Source organism: Coenobita brevimanus, chromosome 103 (assembly GCF_032717465.1).
Source record: "Coenobita brevimanus isolate Jiangsu-jjx chromosome 103, ASM3271746v2, whole genome shotgun sequence".
NCBI classification, from domain to species: Eukaryota; Metazoa; Arthropoda; class Malacostraca; order Decapoda; family Coenobitidae; genus Coenobita; species Coenobita brevimanus.
The window spans coordinates 25,214,672-25,236,005 of NC_137056.1; the positions used below are offsets into that span (position 1 = coordinate 25,214,672).

At 41.6% G+C, this 21,334-nt stretch overlaps 1 protein-coding gene across 1 annotated transcript in view; it reads right to left on the reverse strand.

Moving 5' to 3' along the window:
* Nucleotides 1–21,334, reverse strand: part of LOC145415652 (glutamate receptor 1-like) — a 1,336,600-nt gene that overhangs the window by 377,669 nt on the left and 937,597 nt on the right. Inside the window, exon 7 of the mRNA XM_080284869.1 lies at nt 1,831–2,022. Coding sequence (XP_080140995.1) covers nt 1,831–2,022 — 192 coding nt within the window. The remainder of the gene's footprint in view (nt 1–1,830; nt 2,023–21,334) is intronic.

Here is a 21,334-nt window from a genome sequence, read left to right on the forward strand (position 1 = left end):
AGGATAACAGATGGTGTATAAGCCTGACTGACTGAACTTCAAGAGATTGCAAGCGTGGTAGAATAAGGCCAGGTAGGAGGTGGAGAGATGTAATAGGGAAGTTTGCAGGCAAAACCTGGCATGCTTAGTCAAGGAATTCTCGCAGAAGGCTGGGGAGGCCTCAAAAGCAAACGAGGGGGAGCTAAATGATCAAAAATGAGTTAATCATCATTACTGTCATAATGAATGCCACCAACACCACCACCCTCATCATCATTATCATCAGCACTATTATCATCTCCATTATCATTACAATCAAGATTCACATTTCCTTGGATAGTCAAAATTCACCATAAAATCCAAGCCCTCCACAACATAACCTTATTAAATGCACAGTGCATCCAGGACCTAGACTCTCCTCAGAAGTCAGCGGAGGTGGTTGGAATTATCCCGGCATTGGCGCACTGATAGACACAAGCTGGAGTCAGTGTAATGAACCCTCGAGAGTAGCATCAGGTAAATAGGGGCCGTATCTAGGCTACAAAGGATTGTAACCAATTATTACCATTAAAAGATGTTTCCATTACAACTACCTATTCTGTGCAGAACATTTTGTACTTCCTGTTTTGTCATGCAAAGATTCACTCGATATTTAATTCTAAAGTGTCTGCAGCCATTGAGCAATGATAAAAAGTCTCATAAACAACATAAGCTTAAGATCCTTTCAAACCTTACCCAGGCTTCCGTGATACAGTACAGTTAAAAGTAAAACAGACAGTCTTATGCACAAGCTAAGCTTAAAATTTTTTTTGATTTCTATTTCAGTTTCCTACCACGTTTGATCCACCAAGTCGGAAAAATAGAGAGGTTAAACAAAGGTACAAGGGGGCTAAGAGGACTCTGTCTTGAGCACCTTCTCTGTTCCTTTGCGTGCATATATGTGATATTACTTCGTTTTGTCGATGAATTGATTTTAGATGAGCTCCCCCCCCCCTCCTCTCCCTCTGTCTTTCACCGCCATCGCGTAAGCTCCTTCACTTAGCGCACGCGTGTGCTTACGTGCTTGTGTGTGTGTGTGTGTGTGTAGTTTTAGTCTGCCTTGGTAATGGTTTAATTCTCTCTCTCTCTCTCTCTCTCCGCTGTCACGTTCGCTCCTTCAGTTTGTTGTGTGTGTGTGTGTGTGTGTGTGTGTGAGAGAGAGAGAGAGAGAGAGAGAGAGAGAGAGAGAGAGAGAGAGAGAGAGAAGAAAAATAATCCGAGCACTTCTCTGCTTTGGACCCAATATCCTGAAAGAGTTGAGGGTCTTTCTGATGTTTATGTTTTCAGAACATTAATTAAAAGTTTAATTTTAATAACAGAACAAAATTCCATACATCATAGTACAGGTGTCCCCATTCACAAAAAAAAATCTGTAACCGTTGGACTTGAACAGAGCTAGGTTGAAGTTTGGGGGGAAACCACTCTGGGGAAGCGGGTTCCAAAGAGATACAGTTAGGGGAATAAAATTCTGATAGGTAGAAGCTAAGGAAACGGCAGCTAATTCCACCACTAGGAAATTGTTTCCTCTCAAAAAAGCCTGATATAATAAAGGGGCAATTCAAATTCTGTATTCGCCTTCCCCAAGTGGCTGCCGGTCTTCAACTTAACACCAAATATTCCACCCAAGCATCCTAATACCCCATTCAGATGCCCTGATCCTCCACCTGAACACTCCAATACTTCACACTGACACCCTAATCGTCCATTCTAACATCCTAACAATCCCACTAACACACTTATCCTCCACACAAGAAATCCCGTTCATCACCGATACTCTAATTCTACAACTTAACGCTGTTCTCCTATACTCACCTTCCTCAGTTGCCTGGTGATCTTCTCGCCATGCTCCCAGACACTCTGCTCACTCTCATTACTGTCGCAGCTGATGATCCCAGGCTCACCCAGGCCACCAGACCCACTCAAAGCGTCTACTCCATTGCGCTTAAGTCTAGTCAGCGCCTCAGCAACCACCCGTACAGCGTCGTAGATCAGTGCTGACTGCGCCTGCCGAAGAGATAATAGATGGACTTTCAGTGCTGTTTTTGAAAAAAATGAGACAGAAAAGTTGATGAAGCAGGAGGAGTAAGAGGCGTAGATCTGTTGGTACTTTGATTTTTTTTTTTAAGGATAGTTGTACCTAACAAAAGTGTTCTGTGGGTTAAAGACATGGATAAAACATAGGCAACGCTATGCTGTTACAACACTCCACCTCACCAAGCACATACACACCCCACGTCCCAGCACACCGAACCAAGCGCATAACGGCCCTCAACCCCCCTTCCCCCTCAAATCTTTTCTTTTAAAGGCGGGTGTAAGGAGAACGCCTTGAGGACACATAACCCAGGCCATTCAGATTCCTTGCGCAGATAACACTGAAATCTCAGAAAAAGCTTTTTTTTTTCTTCTTCTTCTTTTTATTTTTACTTTTACATAATATAATGCGTAAAACACAGAATTCTATCAAAAGGCACCATTTCACTGTAAGACAAATAGCTATGTGATATTTCATGACTCTATAGTGAATACTTTCTGAGTTCTGGGCCGGAAACGAAATCTCTCCGCCTGGCCAACAGCCCTGCCTTCCTGCCGCCTAACGCTACAGACGGATACCAATCGATCCAAGTGATAACAACACCCTCCTCTGACTTTGTCGGGTGGAATTCAGTGCGTAAAGACAAGCATACCAATGAACAAGGGTTCCCCCGCACATTTATAACCCTCGACTAGGCCTGGCAAAGAGAAGATAAACTGTAATGCAGAGGAAAAGGAAGAGGACAAAAGGAAGGAGGAGAAAGAAGAAAATCAATTATAAGCATACCAGATTCTTACTAACTTTACCTATCAGATAAAGTATATCAGTGTTGTTGCTGCACAGCTGAAGTGAAAAGTAAGAAAATGGAGGAGGATGAAGCGGAGGAGAATAATGATAATGATAATACCGTAATAATAATAATAATAATAATTATTATTATTATTATTATTATTATTATTATTATTATTATTTTATTATTCTTATTATCATTATTATTATAATTATTATTATTATTATTATTATTATTATTATTATTATTAAATATTATAATATTAATAAAGTTCAAGAAGAATAAGTAAAAGAATCTTGAAGAAGAAGAAGAAGAAACTTCAAGAAGAAGAGGGAGCGAGAAGATGACGAAGAAAGGAGGAGGAGGAGGAATTTTTAGAGTCATAGCTTACTGCTATGTGAAAGAGAATAAACAGACGACAATCATTTCTTGCTAGTTTCAACCGTTCCCTGGAAGACGACACACAGAAGCTGAATCTGTAATTACTGGCTATGTGGATGGGGATTATTAGGTTGTCGATTTCAGACTGGTAATTGAAGGTACGAAAGTTTGAATTTAGTTTGTGGGCCATAGATTAGCATCGATTGGGTCTGGAAGAATATTACTAGGCTGGAAGTCAGCTTGGTTTTATCTGACGGAACCGAGCTACTCCCAGAATTTGAGTACTAAGACGCAGTTGCATGAAATTATTAGCTTTAGTATTGAGGTTGGAATGAGTTTCCTTGGCTGCTAGTGCAAATAAACTTTCTAGTCTGACTATGCTTGTTTATCAGATGTGCTGCAAAGGGGAAGAGAGCTTCAAAATTTTGATTTGTTTTTACAGAAAGGGCAAGGAAGGAGAGATGAATATAGATCCTCCCAGTGTTTCCTTTTCCTCTTGTAGCATACAAGTTTTGGTTACATGAAGTAAATATTATTGAAGTTTATATTAATTTTCTGCAGGAAGAACAAGGAAAAAGACTGCAGAATCTTCCCTGTATTTAGTTCTACCAGTGCAGACATATAAAAACACATGACAAAGAATCGATAGCCAATACGTTTGTGAATCCGTCTCCCTCATGCTTAGGAATCCGGGGTGACTTGGGAGGTGATTATCTGTTGTATGGATTGTAATTTAAGTTTGTATATTAATGCTATCTATGAAATAGGTTTAGATTTTTTGACTAGCAGTTTAATAATATTTGGGCTGTAATTTCCATGAGAGATGAGGTGAGATGAGTTAGGGTCAGGTCACCTAAAGTGATGTGCTAAGGTGAGCTGAGGTTAGCTGAGGCTAGGCTAAGTTAAGTAAGATTAGGTTAGGTTAGGTTAGATTAGGTTAAATTAGGTTAGGCAACATAAGTATAGAGTGCACTGAGGTAAGGTTTGGTTAGGTTTGGTAATGAAGCAAAATTAATTAGGTGATTTAATAACAAACGAAGTGTAGTTAATGTGATGCATGAGGTCATTAAATTACTACACACGATCCCATCGCTACCTTAACGGATTAGTAATTAAACTATTTCAGTATGGTGATGTACTGCGTGCATTATTCTTTCATTATCCAGATGATTTTCCTCATATTTTGGGAGTGTAAAAACTTGAGGCACAGTCCATTAACCTCCTCATCACAAGGGGTAAAGGTAGGTGTTGGCCACCATCATCCTCTTGGTTAGTTGGTTACTACGTCCTTAAGTGCCTTTACACTGAGAGACAAGCCTAGGCTGCGGCCACACCGAACGCGACGAGCGGGGAGGTAGCGTCAAGCGATGAGCGGGGAGGTGAGCGTCAACTCGATGCGTGCCCAAATAGGAAGCGGCAACCTTGTGGGCGACAGATAATCAGAAGCATGCCTATAGTGGATTAATCCTTTGAACAATTCACTACCTACTGAATTATATTTCATAGATTTATGTATTGATAAATAATAAAATTGTCGATGTTCAATACATATTTACTGTACATATACACATACATACAGTGTATACACTTATCTGTTTATTTGGTTTAGACCTACGGTGTAACAAAGGGAATAGAGCAATAAATACTAGTATGAATTTTAGACATTAATGGTCTTTTATACGTTTTATAACAACGGTGGAACAAACGTTACTTAAGCAATTGTATGACAAATTCTCGATTATAATTTATCATTTGTATGCAGTTATTCAGATATTTTCCCAGTGTTTCTTCAACACTTCAGTATTTTTGTGGAGTGGATCATTTGGATCCCACAGAGCTCTCCTCTGGTACACGGCTTCAACAGGGTGTTCAGTAGACATAATTACCAGAACCTAACCGCCCCAAAACTCAGTATTAGCATGAATGAATGATGATGCAAATGTCTGGGGAGTGGGGTGTCGCTAGGCAGTGCACGACATTTTGGAACATGCTGCATCGCTTAGCGACGAGCGTGGAGGGTGAGCGAAGCGACAAGCCTCCCCACTCATTCAGTGTGGCCACCCACATAGAATTTAGTGTGTTTTATCGTGTCCCCTCATCCCTCTCCGCTCAAGTAGCCCCGCTCGTCGCGTTCGGTGTGGCCATACCCTAAGGCTGCGGCCACACCGAGCGTGACGAGCGGGGAGGTAGCGTCAAGCGATGAGCGGCGAGGTAAGCGTCAGCATGTCCAGATACGAAGCGGTTAGCGGCAACCTCGCGGGCGACAGATAGTCAGAAGCTGTTCATCAGTGCAGACATGCCATTGTCCAAGATGTCAAGAAAATTCTTCATTGCTGAAAATGCACATCTGAAACTAAATCATCTGCCTGTGAAGAGACCTTGGGTTCACGAATATAATGAGGAAAGAGATGAACGTAGTGAATTTTATCATGTGTACCAACAATCTCGGTTGTTTGATGATAAATTTCATGAGTACTTACGTATGAGCCAAGGGACTTTTGATTTTTTGCTCACCAAAGTTGAAGTGAGGCTGGCCAAAGCCACAATGAACTACAGACAGCCCATCGCTCCTGAGCATTTAATTTATCGGTTACAAAAGTAACGGGGTATTTGTACACATAAAGGTAGATGTGGGCATTCATCATCCACTCACTCGATGTAGTGCTGCTTTCGGGTGCCTGCCCTTTCCTTTCTTCCTTCTTTCCTTCCTTCCTCTTCTGTCTATCTCTCCTTCATTCTTTCCCCTTCCTTCTGTGTATGGGTGACTCTACACTGAGTAACAATCCTAATGGTCTCTTGTACACCAGGAAACCATTTACTATGCTGGGTGGTAACCATATAACCAAATTATGGCACCTTGGTGGTTTAGTGGGTACTTAGGGAGCTCCAATCGGATTGAGCCGGTGCAAGTTTATATCCAAGGGATGGCTGGGGTTAATTGCTTACGAAATGCTAGTCAGATGAGTGAGGCTGGTCACTCTCATCTTAAATGTCATTACCAACTTGCCTAGCCCCGGGCTCCTACGCTCCTCATGGGGCAACTCTGGATTTGATGATGAATGAATGAAGTTTCAATGTCTAACTGATATTAATGTCTTTATTTGACGATACCTTAAAGATTATTTATCATGTGATTAATTATTCTTGATATTTCATGTATACTTATTCACTATACCAGTTTCTACTGATTGCCTATAATGAAATATCCACTGGACATTTCAGTATCTGCTGAATTATATTTCATAGATTTCTGTACTGATAAATAACAAAATTTTCGATGTTCATTACATTTATACGTACACAAATACTTTCAGTGTATACACTTATGTTTATTAGTTTTAAGCCTACGTTGTAACAAAGTGAACTGAGCACTAAAAACTAGTATGAATTCCAGACATTACTGGTTTTTGATAGGTTTTATAACAACAATGGAACAAACATTACTTAAGCAATCTTATGACAAAATAATGGCTCGATTATAACTTACATCTGTATGCAGCTATTCACTGATATCCTCCCAGTGTTTCTTCAACACTCCAGTATTTTTGTGGAGTGGATCAGTTGGATCCCACACAGCTCTCCTGTGGTACACGGCTCCAATAAGTTGTTCAGTGGACAAAATTACCAAACCTAACCGCCCCAACACGCAGTACCAGCACGAATGAATGATGATGCAAATGCGTGGGGAGTGGGGATGTCGCTAGGCGGTGCGCGACATTTTGGAACATGCTGCATCGTGTAGCGACGAGCGGGGAGGGTGAGCAGGGCGACAAACCTCCCCACTCATTCAGTGTGGCCACCCGCATAGAATTTAGTGTGTTTTATCGTGTCGCCTCACCCCTCTCCGCTCAAGTCGCCCCGCTCGTCGCGTTCGGTGTGGCCGCAGCCTTATTTAGTGGTTTCCTATAACCCAAGAAACCATAGATCTGGGAGATGTAGAATCTACTAAAGTGCCCTTGTTAACTGGGTGAAGAGACATACATGCAGCGTCCATCCAGGAACCAAACCTCCACACACATCCTTGCACCTCACTTTGGCAGTGCGATGTCCACCTCAAGGGGCAGCCTGGAGGGATGACTGGTTGCTTGCTGTTGATGGATCTGCTCGACCAGAAAGAAAGGGGTTGATCTACTACTACTGCTACTACTACTACTACTACTACTACTACTATTACTTCAACAAGTAATATGAGTGTAATCAATCGGTAGAGAGGTGGTCTGCAGTCCTCCCGGACCCAGGTTCAAACAGTTTAACCCACGGCGTCCCGTCGACGTTCTTTAACATCCACACGTTTTGTCACTACCAATCCCGTTGACATACATAAACGCGAATCAATTGCAAGGTCCCTAATTTGCACAATTTTCAATTTTTGCTAGTGATTTTTGGTATGTATACAGGTGACACCTTCCTCTACAAGATGCCAGGCATGGACAATGCCTTACCCAGCATGACCTCCTCCCCCCCCCTGCACACCATTGTCTCAGCAATTCACCTGTTATCAGTGACCTGGCCAGTAAAGCCATGTCATGCCATGGTACGAAATTCAGGGCCAGAGTGATTCCCCAATCAATGACAATGTGGAGGACAAACTTTACATAGCATTAGAGGATGAAACAGTCAGAAATAATGATCAGGTAACGTGGCAAAAAAAGGTCAGGTATGGTGATGAGTTAGTGAGTGAAACAATGCTTATAATGCCTATATTACTGCTTGAAAATCAATATACTCTAGTACTACATATAAATTCGTACCAAGTAAATAATTAAATACCATTTATGAGTGGTGTGAAATAGTTATCCTCCCATAGAACTCGTTTTCTTTGGTGCCAGTCTGTTAGAAAACCCAGTAAGGTAAGGAAGTACTCCTACCTGTATCGAGTATTTCAAACCTCAAGTGAGCAATTTCTTTATGAATTTTCGATGTTTCTTACCAAAAGCAGAGGTTTGAGCCAAAAAAAAAATTTCCAAAAATGGTCGGGATTGGGGGGAGTCAGTGGTGGAAAAGTGGTCGGGATGGGGCGAGTTAAGGATTTGAATTTCATAAAGACCCACCAACATGTCGTAAAATTTATCTATCTATCTATCTATTGCCAGAAGCCATAATCATGTAAGGGGTGGCCATTTGACTTTGAGTTATTGGTTTTACGGGGAGGGGCACTAACTCTCCACCAACCCACTTGTTGACACTTAGGGAGAAACAAAAAGCCTCCTCAATCTTGGGTCGAACTCAGGACACCTTTGTTAGATAATCAGGCCGCTCCTCTGTACTTCACCTTGGCTCATAAAAATACCCCCACTAATACCAGTACACCAGTCCTGTATGAGACAGCCATAGTATTGATTCAATATGGACGGTGGGTGTTAGCGGCGAAGTGGTGACATGTAGAGGTGTATGGGATGTTGGAGGACTACTGGGCCTTGGGAGCGGGCTGTGAAGCTTATGCCCAGAGTTGGACACAAAAAAAAAAGAAAAAAGAAAAAAAGAAAGAAAGCTATCAGGGGTCGAATGCTAATTACCGTTCAGTTACGTTGTTGGCTGAGGTACAAGTTAAATGCATACGAAAATAATAGAAAATTATTAAAACTTTTCGGAATTCTTTCACCGCGTTCCACAAAAAGCCAATCCATATTAAAGGAAACCACAGCATTCAGGGGCTGAATGCTAATTGCGGGCCAAAATTTGTCGTTGGCTAAGTTACAAGCTACCTATAAACCAAATTTCAAGAATATTCGAAGACCTCTGCGGGATTCAGTCACTCGTTTCACAAAATGCCAAATTATATTACAAAATGTATGGCAGCTGGCATTCGGCTGTCTTTGATCAAATCCTCACTAAAAGTAATAAGGTCCTGAACATCTACATAGTTACAGTTTCCTGAAAGTTTGATGAATTTTCGTCTACAATTTTTAAAGATATTTTGGCAACAGATAATTACACACACACACACACACACACACACACACACACACACACACACACTCCGACAAAATTACATTGCCTCGCCATACAATAGGCGGGTGATAAGTAAAACACGACATCGGCCCCAAGGAGTGGTCTTACTGTCCCCCGTCGATTCTGTTTGCCTTGAGAGAGACTACAATGAACCCGTACGTTCCTAGGAGGTTCTGCTACACTGAATAAAATCGTCCGGCAACTACAAGAAGATAAGGCCGTATTCGGGCTGCAGGGATTAACTCCTTCGCTACGACGACGTATTTTAATGAAAAGTCTTGCTTTTTGTAGACACTTTCATTCATCTTCAAAAGGGTCATTCATACTGAAGGAAGTTCTAAAAGATGTAACTAATCTCCTCAGTTCGAAATGTCTCTCCTCAGCTGATTAACTGAAAACACATACAGTTACATAAGCCAATACTGTACTGAGAGGGTAAAATCAATTCTTGCTATGTCCATTTACATTTTCTTAGCTTGGGTGTTACTTTCAGAAATGTTAGTGTTAGATACAGACTTGATTTTTACCCTACATTAGTTTTTTATTTTTTTTCTATCTGTCTATCTATCTATATACCTAGGCTGCTTCCCTCAAGGAAAGGGAGGTAGCCGAGACAGGAACACACTCTCCATTTACTCATCCATTCAACACATTCATTTGCATCTTAGCCCCAAAGGGGAGAACGGACAGATCCTCACCGCACCACACCGCACAAGGGTCAACTGCGCAATGCAATTGACCCTTGTGCGGTGTGATGCGGTGAGGATCTGTCCGTTCTCCCCTTTGGGGAGGGGGACAGAATCTGGCCGCACTATGGGGTGGTACTACCTCTGCGGCCAGGTTGTGTTAGGAAGAATACTGCCACCGTATTCCCTGCGTGTTGTAAGAGGCGACTAAAAGGGGCGGGGTGAGGGGACTAGGGACCCCCTCCTCTGTTTTTTAGTTCCTTAAAAAAGACAGGATTGAGTTATCCCCGTACCCTGAAGATTTTATTTTTTACATGATTAAAATCCCCTGGAAGATGCAAGACTATATTTTAAACAGAATATTGAGAGTTAGAGTTACTATACACTAAACTAGAACGCAATATCTGTTTGTAATACTACACAGAACAGGTGTAATTTTGGTTGTATTTATTTGGACATCAATCTCTCTCTCTCTCTCTCTCTCTCTCTCTCGGCGTGTGGTGTGTGTGTGTGTGTGTGTGTGTGTGTGTTAATAACATTGTCCAGTCTTTTGATAATTTCCCTCTTCTGTACACCTTTTTGTCCCTTCATATTTTCCCACACTCATTTCTCCCTTTTCTCCTTCTCTCGCTACCTGCTCTCTTTCATTTTAGCTCTCATTCCTTCCTTCCCTATCTCTTCCTCTCGTCACATTTTCACTTTCTTCTCTCGATCCCTCTTTCCTCCAGGTTTTACTTCATAACCCCTTTAGCCATTTTTCTCTTAATCTAATTCCTTCTCATCTATTTTTTCTTTCCTTTTTCCCTCTTATACTTTTCTCCAAATTCTTCCTACCTTCTTTTCTTTCCTTTCAACATGTCTCTCTTATTTCCCTTCCCCTTCCTCATTCGTTTCCTCCTTCCAACTCTCGGTCGCCCTTTCTCTCCCTACCTTGCATTTCCTCCTCCTTTCATCTCTCCACCCCCTCTCTCCTGCATTTGAGCTCTCCCTCATCACTGCCTCCCCACCCCCCTTGCCTTTATTTTCACACTTCCCTTTTTTCATTTATTCCCGTTTTCCTACTTCTTTTTTTTTAATTTCTGTTTCTCTTCATCTGACCATCATTTTGCTGTATTCCCCCCCCCCCTTTCTCTCCCTTCAACCAAGAAGAGCTCCCTAGCCAGTCATCAGTGCCAGGCTACAATAACCATTGCACCACCACCACAACATCCACTCCCCCATAACAACACATCCATTAGAAGTAGTTACCACAGATTGCCTTTCACGAGTGCTGCTTCCCTAGGGGAGCACGCGTGCGTGTTTTTGGCATAATTCACTGGATAATTTTAAAAAATCATATGTGTGTGTGTGTGTGTGTGTGTGTGTGTGTGTGTGTGTGTTTCTGATAGGATGACACTAACTAAAAAAGAAAAAAGAAATGAGTGCTTGAAGGGGAGATTGGATAATTAAGGTGCTCCTATCAGATTGAACCTGTGTAGGTTTATATCCTAGGGGTGGTTGGAGTTTATTGCTTACATAATACCACTCAGGGATGAGTGAGGCTGGGCACTTTCATCTCAAATGTCAGGACCAACTTGCCTAGCCCCGGGCTCCTACGTTCCTCATGGGGCACCGTAGGATTGGATGATGGATGGATATATATATATATATATATATATATATATATATATATATATATATATATATATATATATATATATATTCTTGTATGATTTCATGGATTTGATTTAAAAAAAAAAAGTACTCACTGGGTATGCGAACGAGAAAGTGCACTGTGCTTCTGGTACAGTGGCACTGACTGGAAAGTAAACAAGATATGTAAAATGTGTATGTGAAAGAGGAAAGTGGGCATAAATATTGCTAGAGTTAAGTGCACGGGTTTTTAACTTCTATAGGATGAAGGACGACTTAAAGATCTCACTGAAGAATCGTGGAAGCGTTTTCATTTCTTACTACTACCAATTAAATTTATTAAACTTTCGTGAATGACTTTGTACTGAAGAGGCAATTGGATATTCCCTAACCCTTTCACTACGGAGGGATGTTTCCTAAGCTGCATAAAATCGTATAGTGTGAGCAAGAATGAATAAAAAAGAAGCTCCGGATCTTTCCTGTCTCCATCTCTGCCCTACTTTATATTAAATCTCTCTCTCTCTCTCTCTCTCTCTCTCTCTCTCTGTTTGAATAGTATAGTTCAATCTTTTGATTATTCAGTATCATCTTTTCTTTTTATTAACTACTTCATTCTGATTTAGTGTAAATTCTACCATCAGATGATTTTGTTCAGCTTTGGAAAGACTAACTAGAGGAGTTGTATGTATCCTTCATTATTCCTAGCATTGGTAAATGTCTTGTCCCAAATTACATATAATCGTTTTATGGTAAGAAGAATTTTTAAAAAGTTAGCGAATTAAAGAGCCTTTTTTCATTATTCATTCTTGCTTCCACCCGACGATTTTGTGCAGGCTGGGAGAGATACCTGGTAAAGGAGTGAAAACAAACCATTAACCGCTTGATTCCAGCGACGTATTTGTTGATTCAATCTTGATAGTTCAAGGCGATTTTAGTCACAGTTTAAGTCTGCTTTGAAGCGGCTGAAAAATGGGAAAGCAGCTGGGGTTGACGAAGAGTATACAGAGATGCTTAAGTGTTGTGGAGAGAGTGGAATGAAGTGCTTTTTGGAGATATGTAAGAAGGCATGGATGTGTGAAACTGTGCCTGCAGAGTGGAAAAAAGGCTGTGATTGTACCCCTGAACAAAAATAAAGGTGAGTAAAGTGAGTGCAAGAATTATCGTGACATAAGTCTATTGAGTGTAGTAGGGAAGGTATATGAAAAAATTATTATAGAGAAAGTAAGAGAGATATCAGAAGTCCTAGTGAGTAATGAACAGGGTGGCTTTGGGAATGGCAGAGAACGTGTGGATCACATATTTGCAATGAGACAGATAGCACAGAATGCTTGTGAGAAGGACCATAAGGTGTTTCTGGCATTCATGGATCTGGAAAAAGCATAAGACAAAGTGGACAGAGAAGTATTGTGGAAGGTTTTGCGCATGTACGGTGTATTTGATAAGCTGCTAGGTGCCATCAAGAGTTTTTATGATCGTAGAGAAGCATGTGTAAGGGTTAATGGGCATCTAAGTGAGTGATTCACGATCGGTGTGGGCGTGCGACAAGGTTGTGTGATGTCCCCATGATTGTTAAATATATACTCGTATATGGATGGGGTGATGAGAGAAGAAAAAACAAGAATAATGGAGAGAGGGATAGCATTGCTAATGAATGGTGATGGATGGAATGTCTCAAATTTGTTGGATGCTGATGATGCAGTACTGCCTGCAAGTACCGGACAAGAACTTGGTAGGCTAGTGCAGAGTTTTGCTGATATCTGTGAGCGTCGGGCCTTGAAAGGAAATGTGGAAAAGAGTAAAGTGATGGTTATTGAGAAAGAACTTGGCTCAAAGTGCAATGTTACAGTGAATGGAGAGAGACTGGAACTGGTGAGAGTTCAAATCCCTGGGTACAGTGACAGAAGAGAGAGGAAAATGTGGAAAAGAAGTTGAAAGTCGAATGACACAAGGAGGAAAAAGTAGCTGGTGCAATGAAGGCCTTGATAAGAAACAGTGGCTTCAGTGTTGCAGCTGCACAAGGCTTGCATGAAAGAGTGCTAGTGCCAACTTTAACATATGGCTGTGAAACTATGGTGTGGCATGAAAATGAAAAGTCAAGAGTAAGAGCAGTGGAGATGGGACTGCTGAGGAATGTATGTGGAGTACAGAAGGTGGGTAGGATACAAAATAATGTGATTCGTGAAAGATGTGGAGTGAGGAAGTCGATGGAAACCAGCATTGAAGACAGTGCACTGAGATGGTATGGTCATGTGGAGAGAATCGATAACAACAGAGTGGTGAAAATGTTTATCTGAGCGAATTTGAAGGAGGGAAGAGGCGTGGCAGGCCAAGGAGAAGGTGGAAAGATATTGTGGATGAGTGGGTGAGGAAGAGAGGTTTGGAAGTCGGTGAGGCTAGGGAACTGACAAGACATCGAGCTGGTTGGATGAATGTTGTGAGGAGAAATCGATGACCAGGGATTTGGCACCCATGTTTAACGTGGCAGCTGCAGCGTCCAGATTGACTCAGTCGGATACGTTTGTGTGAAGCTACAGGCCGTGGTGAATGTTTTTGGCGTATCCGATAGAGCCAGGATTCCGGGGGCTTGAATGATGAGTGAATGGAGGCGTGGCCCATTGGATTGGGCAAATATGGGCCTTCTGGACATTGTTACTCCTCACCTTGCCTTAGGGTGGGAAGGGAGGTCCAGATGATGATGATGATGATGTGATGATGATGATGATATAAATATACATTGCTGTATATATTATATATATATATATATATATATATATATATATATATATATATATATATATATATAGTATATATGTAAGAGAGAGAGAGAGAGTTGTGTGTGTGTGTGTGTGTGTGTGTGTGTCACATAACCTTGATAAACACTCAGAACTACGTAATCTTCTTTAGTTCAGCAAAATGTCAGATGGAAGCAAGAACAAACTAACAAATACGCTATCCTTTAATACATAACATCTCCCCAATGCTACTTATTTATTTTTGCTACTGCAGGACGATTTTTTTCAGTTCAGGAAGGATCTTTATTAATTAGCTGGTAAAATACAGTCTTGTTAATTCATTCTGTGCGAAGACACTCTTTTTATTTTCATCTAGTAATGTTATTTATCTTTATCCTTGCTAATTCCCGGCAGTATTACTGAAGAAATGCCTCTATTATTTAGTGATTTATAACGAGACATCTAACCCCTCCATTTCCAAAAGTGTGTCCTGTGCTGAATAAAGTCATCTGTGAACAGCAAAAATATAATGTAGAAGACGTCATCTGAGAGAATGGGTTAACTATGTTCTTGTCAGCATCAAGCATCAAAACATTTAAATCCCATCCATTCCCATGGCACAGCAAAAATGTCATTCTTGCTAGAGCTCCATGATTTTTTTATCTCGAGCCAAACCCTTCTATAATGAATATAATAATCTAGCAGCAACACTAATATTCAAATTCCGATATCAGGCTCAAAGATCTAACTCGCCATCTAAGCACCATCATTTACAGCCTTTAGTACTGGCTAGGCTTTCGTCCTTTTGCAACATACATCACTCAGCCATAGGCAGAAATAGAGAGTGCTATGGCTCAACATCCATTTTAATGCACATAATCTTTACGTGCCTCATAGTCTCGTGATGCTATACAAGTACATGTCAGCATTAAAGATGAAGTTATCGCAATGAAGAGTCAAACTGATATCTTAAGTTCATATTGCCTCATTCACAAATCACCGAGTCAGTCAATTTCCCTTACACGCTCACCTATTCACTCTCTACCGAATCTATTTGACAAGCACTCTAAGCCTCTCCTTCTCACCCTTCCCGCCCTGTCCCTCCTTTTTCTTTAGCCTTTTTGGCTTCTCTCCCCACCCCTCTCTCTCTCTCTCTCTCTCTCTCTCTCTCTCTCTCTCTCTCTCTCTCTCTCTCTTACCTTCTACTCATAACACATTAAAGCACACACACACACATATATATATATATATATATATATATATATATATATATATATATATATATATATATATATATATATATATATATATATATAGTTTCCTGATGTGTCTGACTCTGAGCATAGTCATCACAGCCCGTTCCCAAGACCCAGTAGTCCTCCTACATTCAATACACTTCCACATGTCACCACTTTGGCGCTAACACCTACCGTCATATTGAGTTCGTGCTAGGGCTGTCTCATACAGCCCTGGTGTATTTGTATAGCGGCGGTATTTTTACGACATGTCTGCAGATCTTGTGGTAGATCAGTAAAGTCTGTATTAATGAAATTCAAATCCTTCAACAGTTCCCTGCTCCAGCCAGGAGACGAATCTTGGTCCATTAGGACTGCAGGCCACCTCTCTACCGATTCGGCCACCGCCTCCCCATTATATATCTATATCTATCAATCTATCAATCTATCTATCTATATCTATCTATCTATCTATCTATATATATACACAGTATATACCTAGGCTGCTTCTCCCAAGGAAAGGGAGGTAGCCGAGACAGGACGACACCCCCCCCATTTACTCATCCATTCAAACACATTCATTCGCATCTTAGCCCTAAAGGGGAGAAGGAACAGATCCTCACCGCACCACACCGCACAAGGGTCAACTGCGCAGTGCAGTCAGTGACATCCGCAGCAAGGCCCGACAGCAGAGCTGGTTTACCCCTGCCACAGCATAATAGACCCATCCCCTTACCCGCACCTGACCTGACTAGCTGATCAGACCAAATGCGGGAGAATAACCCCTCAGGGCTGCATCATCATTTATTCATTCACAAATTCTCTCCATTTATTTCTGTCACGCACAGCCACTCTTCCTTGCTCAACAGACACACCTCTCGCATCCAGCGCTCTCTTCACACTGTCCATCCATCCCATTCGTGGTCTCCCTCTCAGCCTTACACCTCTCACATCAGATCTAGTTATCCTTTTCAACAATCGCTCCTTATCCATTCTCTCCATATGCTCAAACCATAGCAACACCCTCTGCTCAACTCTACCAGCCATCACCGGAACAACTCCAGTTTTCCTTCGCACTTCTCATTTTGCACTCGATCCATATGCGTCACTCCGCACATACAGGTACTCCTCAGACAGCTAATCCCCATTACATTCAAACTTTTCCTCTCTGCTACAGCCATATTCCATGTTTCAGCCCCATATAATGCAATCGGTACCACAACACCCTCATACAGCCTTCTCTTTACATCCATTCTAAGTGAACGACATCTAAACATTTTTTTCATTACTCCCAGCATCTTACCTACTTCATTCATTCTAAACTTCATTTCTGCATCTATTCTTCCATCCACAGCAACATGTGACCCTAAATATTTAAAACACTCTACCTCCTCAAGCAACTCACCATTCAGAACTATATTCATCCTCCTACCATTTACCAACCTTGTACACTTCATCACTTTACTCTTATTCTCATTTACTTTCAAGTTCCTCCTATCACACACCCTTCCAAACTCCACTACCAACTGTCTCAATCTCTCTTCTGAATCAGCCACCAGTGCAGTATCATCTGCAAACAGCAGCTGCTTCAGATTCCACTCTCCACCATCAACATTCACCAGACTCAGACCTCCACCTAAAACTCTTGCATTCACATCCCTTTCAGCACCATCCATATAAATATTAAACAACCAAGGTGACATCACACATCCCTGTCGCAGCCCCACTTTCACGGGAAACCAATCACTCACAGCATTTCCCACTCTTACACACGCTCTGCTATTTACATAAATACTTTTTACCCCTTGTAGCAACCTACCGTCAAGTCCATACAATCTTAAAACAGTCCACAAAGCCTCCCTATCAATTCTATCATACACTTTCTCTAAATCCATGAATGCCCGAAACACATCCTTGCCTTTCGCTAAATACTTTTCACACACTTGTCTCACAGCGAACACCTGATCTACGCATCCCCTCCCTCACCTAAAGCCACACTGCTCATCACCAATCACTACCTCTGTACTCTCTCTAACTCTCATAATTAACACTCTACCATACATCTTACCTACAACACTCAACAGACTTTTACCCCTAAAGCTAGTACATTCATACTTATCACCCTTGCCTTTATACAACTGGACCACGCAAGCACTTGCTCAGTCAAATGGCACCGTACCTTTCACAAAGCACACATTCAACAATCTTACTAACCAGTCAACAATAGTCACTCCACCACCCTTCAGGCATTCCACAGCACACCCTTCCATAACTGCAGCTTTCCCTGTTTTCATCTCCTTTACTGCCTTCTCCACTTCCTCCTTCGTGATCAAAGAAGCATTCAACTCTCCCAACACATTTATTCCTTGCACCCTTCCATCTGCCACAATCTCAGCCACCCTTTCCTCCTCTACATTTAACAATCTTTCAAAATACTCTGCCCATCTCTTCCTTACTGCATCCATCTCAGTTAACATCCTTCCATCCTCTGCTTTTACTCACTCTTCCTTCCCAGACTCTCCATTTTGCACCATTTTCCCCTCCTTCAAGAACATTTTCTTATTCTGTTGAAAATTCTCAGTCAGCCACCTACCCCACCTCTCATGTATATATATATATATATATATATATATATATATATATATATATATATATATATATATATATTCACTTCATTTCGTTTTTAAAGGCTCAGCATGCTTGCATGCATTGGCCTTGGTCACCTAATGGCGGCCCTCCATGCTGCTTATTATCTCTCAGCCTCCCTGTTCAGTCCCTTAACCCTGAGGTCACACTTAATGACCTCGTCCCAGAAATGTTTTGGTCTACCCCTCGCAACCCCACCCCAAATATTAACTCTTCTCACTCTTCGCACCCAGTTATCATTCCCCATCCTCTCCACATGCTCAGACCACCTCAATCTACCTCTTATCACAGCACCTGTACACTCCAGTCCCATCCTATCTCTCAGTTCTTCCATGGTAAACCTAGCCCCCCCCCCCCCAGGCCTTGCACTCAGGGACGCATTGCACATCCACCTAATCATTGTCATTTCTCTATGTTTGAGCCTGTGAATATCCTCTTCCTTTACTGCCCAAGTCTCATTACCATACATTACACCCCTAACACATACTGGATACAAAGATCCCTTACCACGTAGGGAGAGCCCTCTCAGTGTCAAGAGAGGCAACAGCTCCCTGAACTTTTTCCAACCACTGCTCACCCTAGCGACAGAGCTAGCTCCAGCCCCACCTCCAGCACATAACATGTCCCCCAAATAACAAAACTCTTCCAAACACTCAAGAGACCCACCAGCAACTTCAGTCCTTTCAAGCCTGACAGTCTCCACCTGCTCTTCCCGACCCTGTACACATAAAATTAGCATTATCTCGCAATCTTTTTGTCCCATTAATTCTCCTACTGTTACTGGCTCCCTTCAGTCTCTGTCTCTTCGCCACACTGTTGCATCTTTATCTCTTGATCTCTTTTCTATTGCTACTTCAGTGGTCACTGCTCCTCTGAAATGTCTACTTGCATCCCTTCACCTCTACGATGGGCACGTAGCACCGTCTAGCTGCAAACTCTCGTCCCTTTTCTGTCCAGCTCTCTAATGCAAGAGTTAACCGTTACTCTCAGTCCTTCATTTATGCAACAGGTCAACTCTAGAACTGTTTCCCTCTGTCTGTATTTCCTGCTACCTATGATCTCCAGTCTTTCAAATGCAGTGTGTCAAGGGCGGAATAATGGGATCTAGAATTTGGTTCTCTTATATTTTGTTTTTCTCTTGGAAGGAACAGTTTGCTGGCTTGTGGCCTTTAGTTCCTTCTTCCTAGCATAAAAAAAAAGTCTACCTCTAATACCACTACATATCTTATGCACCCACTTATCACAAACACTGCACAAGGTGGAATTACTTCCCATGCCCTTGTGGCAGATTGTACATGACCACTCTCCCTCTTCTTTGACAGTATCACCACCAGTCCTAGATATCATCACTTTTGTTTTATTTGCATTTACTCTTAAGCCCTTGTGCCCCATACGATCTCTCCACTTCCTAAATCTTTCCTCAGCATGCATTTCATTCTCTGCAATCAACAAAAAATAATCATATTACGACTCTCACGGGAGTCCATTTCTGAAGTCACGTGAGAGGGCTTCAAGTACCATGATAAATAACAAGGGACTCAAAACTGATCTCTGATGCACACCAACATTCATGGAAAACTCATCACTCAAATCTCCATTCACTCTTACCTGGGTGCGAGCACCTACATACATGGTCATAACCACCCTAACCAGCCACTCCGTGATCCCAAGCTTTCTCATTGCCCACTTCACCACCTCTCAAGGGACTCTGTCAAAGGCCTTTTCCAAATCAGCAAAAACAAAGTACAGTTCCCTCTTCTTTCCTATACATTTTTCCTGAAGCTGTAGAGCAATGAATATGGCATCAGCGGTCCCCCTGCCTGGCATAAACCCAAACTGCATCTCATCAATATTCACACTTTCTCTGATCTCACCTTCTAGAACTCTCTCCATTACCATCATTATCTGATCTAAGAGCTTTATGCCTCTATGATTTCCTTTTTCCAGGGCATCACCCTTCCCCTTATACACATTTAAAATTACACCCGTCAGTCAATCATCTGGGACAACACACTCATAATAATCATATTTACCAGGTCAGTGCCTAACCTCACTCCTATGTCTCCTGAGGCCTTTTACATTTCAGCAGTGAACCCGGACACACCGGCTGCCTTCTCCACCTCCATCCTGCCTACTGCCTCACTCACAGTAGCTGCGTCAATCAAAGGCCACGGGCCAAACACTGGATCTGCTGGGTCCAAATCTTCCCTGTCCCAGTAAACCTCTTCATTCAACAACCGGCTATAATGCTCTCTCTCCATGCGTCATTAATATCCCCACTGTTCACAACTACCCTTCCTTCATCATTCTTCACACACTTCTAACCAGCAATATCCCGGTTCTGCCTCTTCACCTGATCTACCACCTTAAATATCATATTCTTCCTTCCCACACGATTTAAGTTATCAAGCAAAAGTCTCTGTGACTCAGACTTCGCCCTGCATACCTCTCTTCTAGCCCTATGCTTGGCAACCAAGCATTCCTTTTTGTTACCACCCTTCTTCCATTCCCGGAAAAAACTTCTTTTCTCCTTAAGCGCAGCTTCTACACCCTCACCCACCACCAAGTTACTTTGTCATAGTGGGCCTCTTGTCCAACCGCATACTGCATCAGTAACTTTCAAGAGATTGTTCTTGAGGACTCTGAACTGTATATTATATATATATATATATATATATATATATATATATATATATATATATATATATATATATATATATATATATATATATATATATATATATATATATATATATATATATGCTGGTAAATTTTGCTGAAATGTTTAACATGAGAATAATGAACACATTCTTCCACAAAAGAACAGGGAGAAAGTGGACCTGGAGAGGCACAAATGGAGAAACAAAGAATGAAATCGACTTCATTATAGCAGATAAGAATAACACGATCACAAATGTCACAGTTATCAACAAAGTAAATATAGGTAATGATCATAGAATGGTGGGTTGCACAACCAGATTCAATTTCAGAACTGAAAGAAACAATATGATTAAAGATAAAAAGATACGCCCAATAATAGTAAACGAAAACAAAGCAGCCTCTCAGTTGGAAATAAGGAACGGATTTCAGGCTCAAAGTAATGCTGAATGTGACATTGATGAGCTGAATGACAGACTAACAAAAGTGCTAAGAGAATCAGCGGAGGTAGTAGGAAAACCTAATACAACCAAAGCCAAGAAATATTAAGAAAAGACACTCGAGCTTATGAA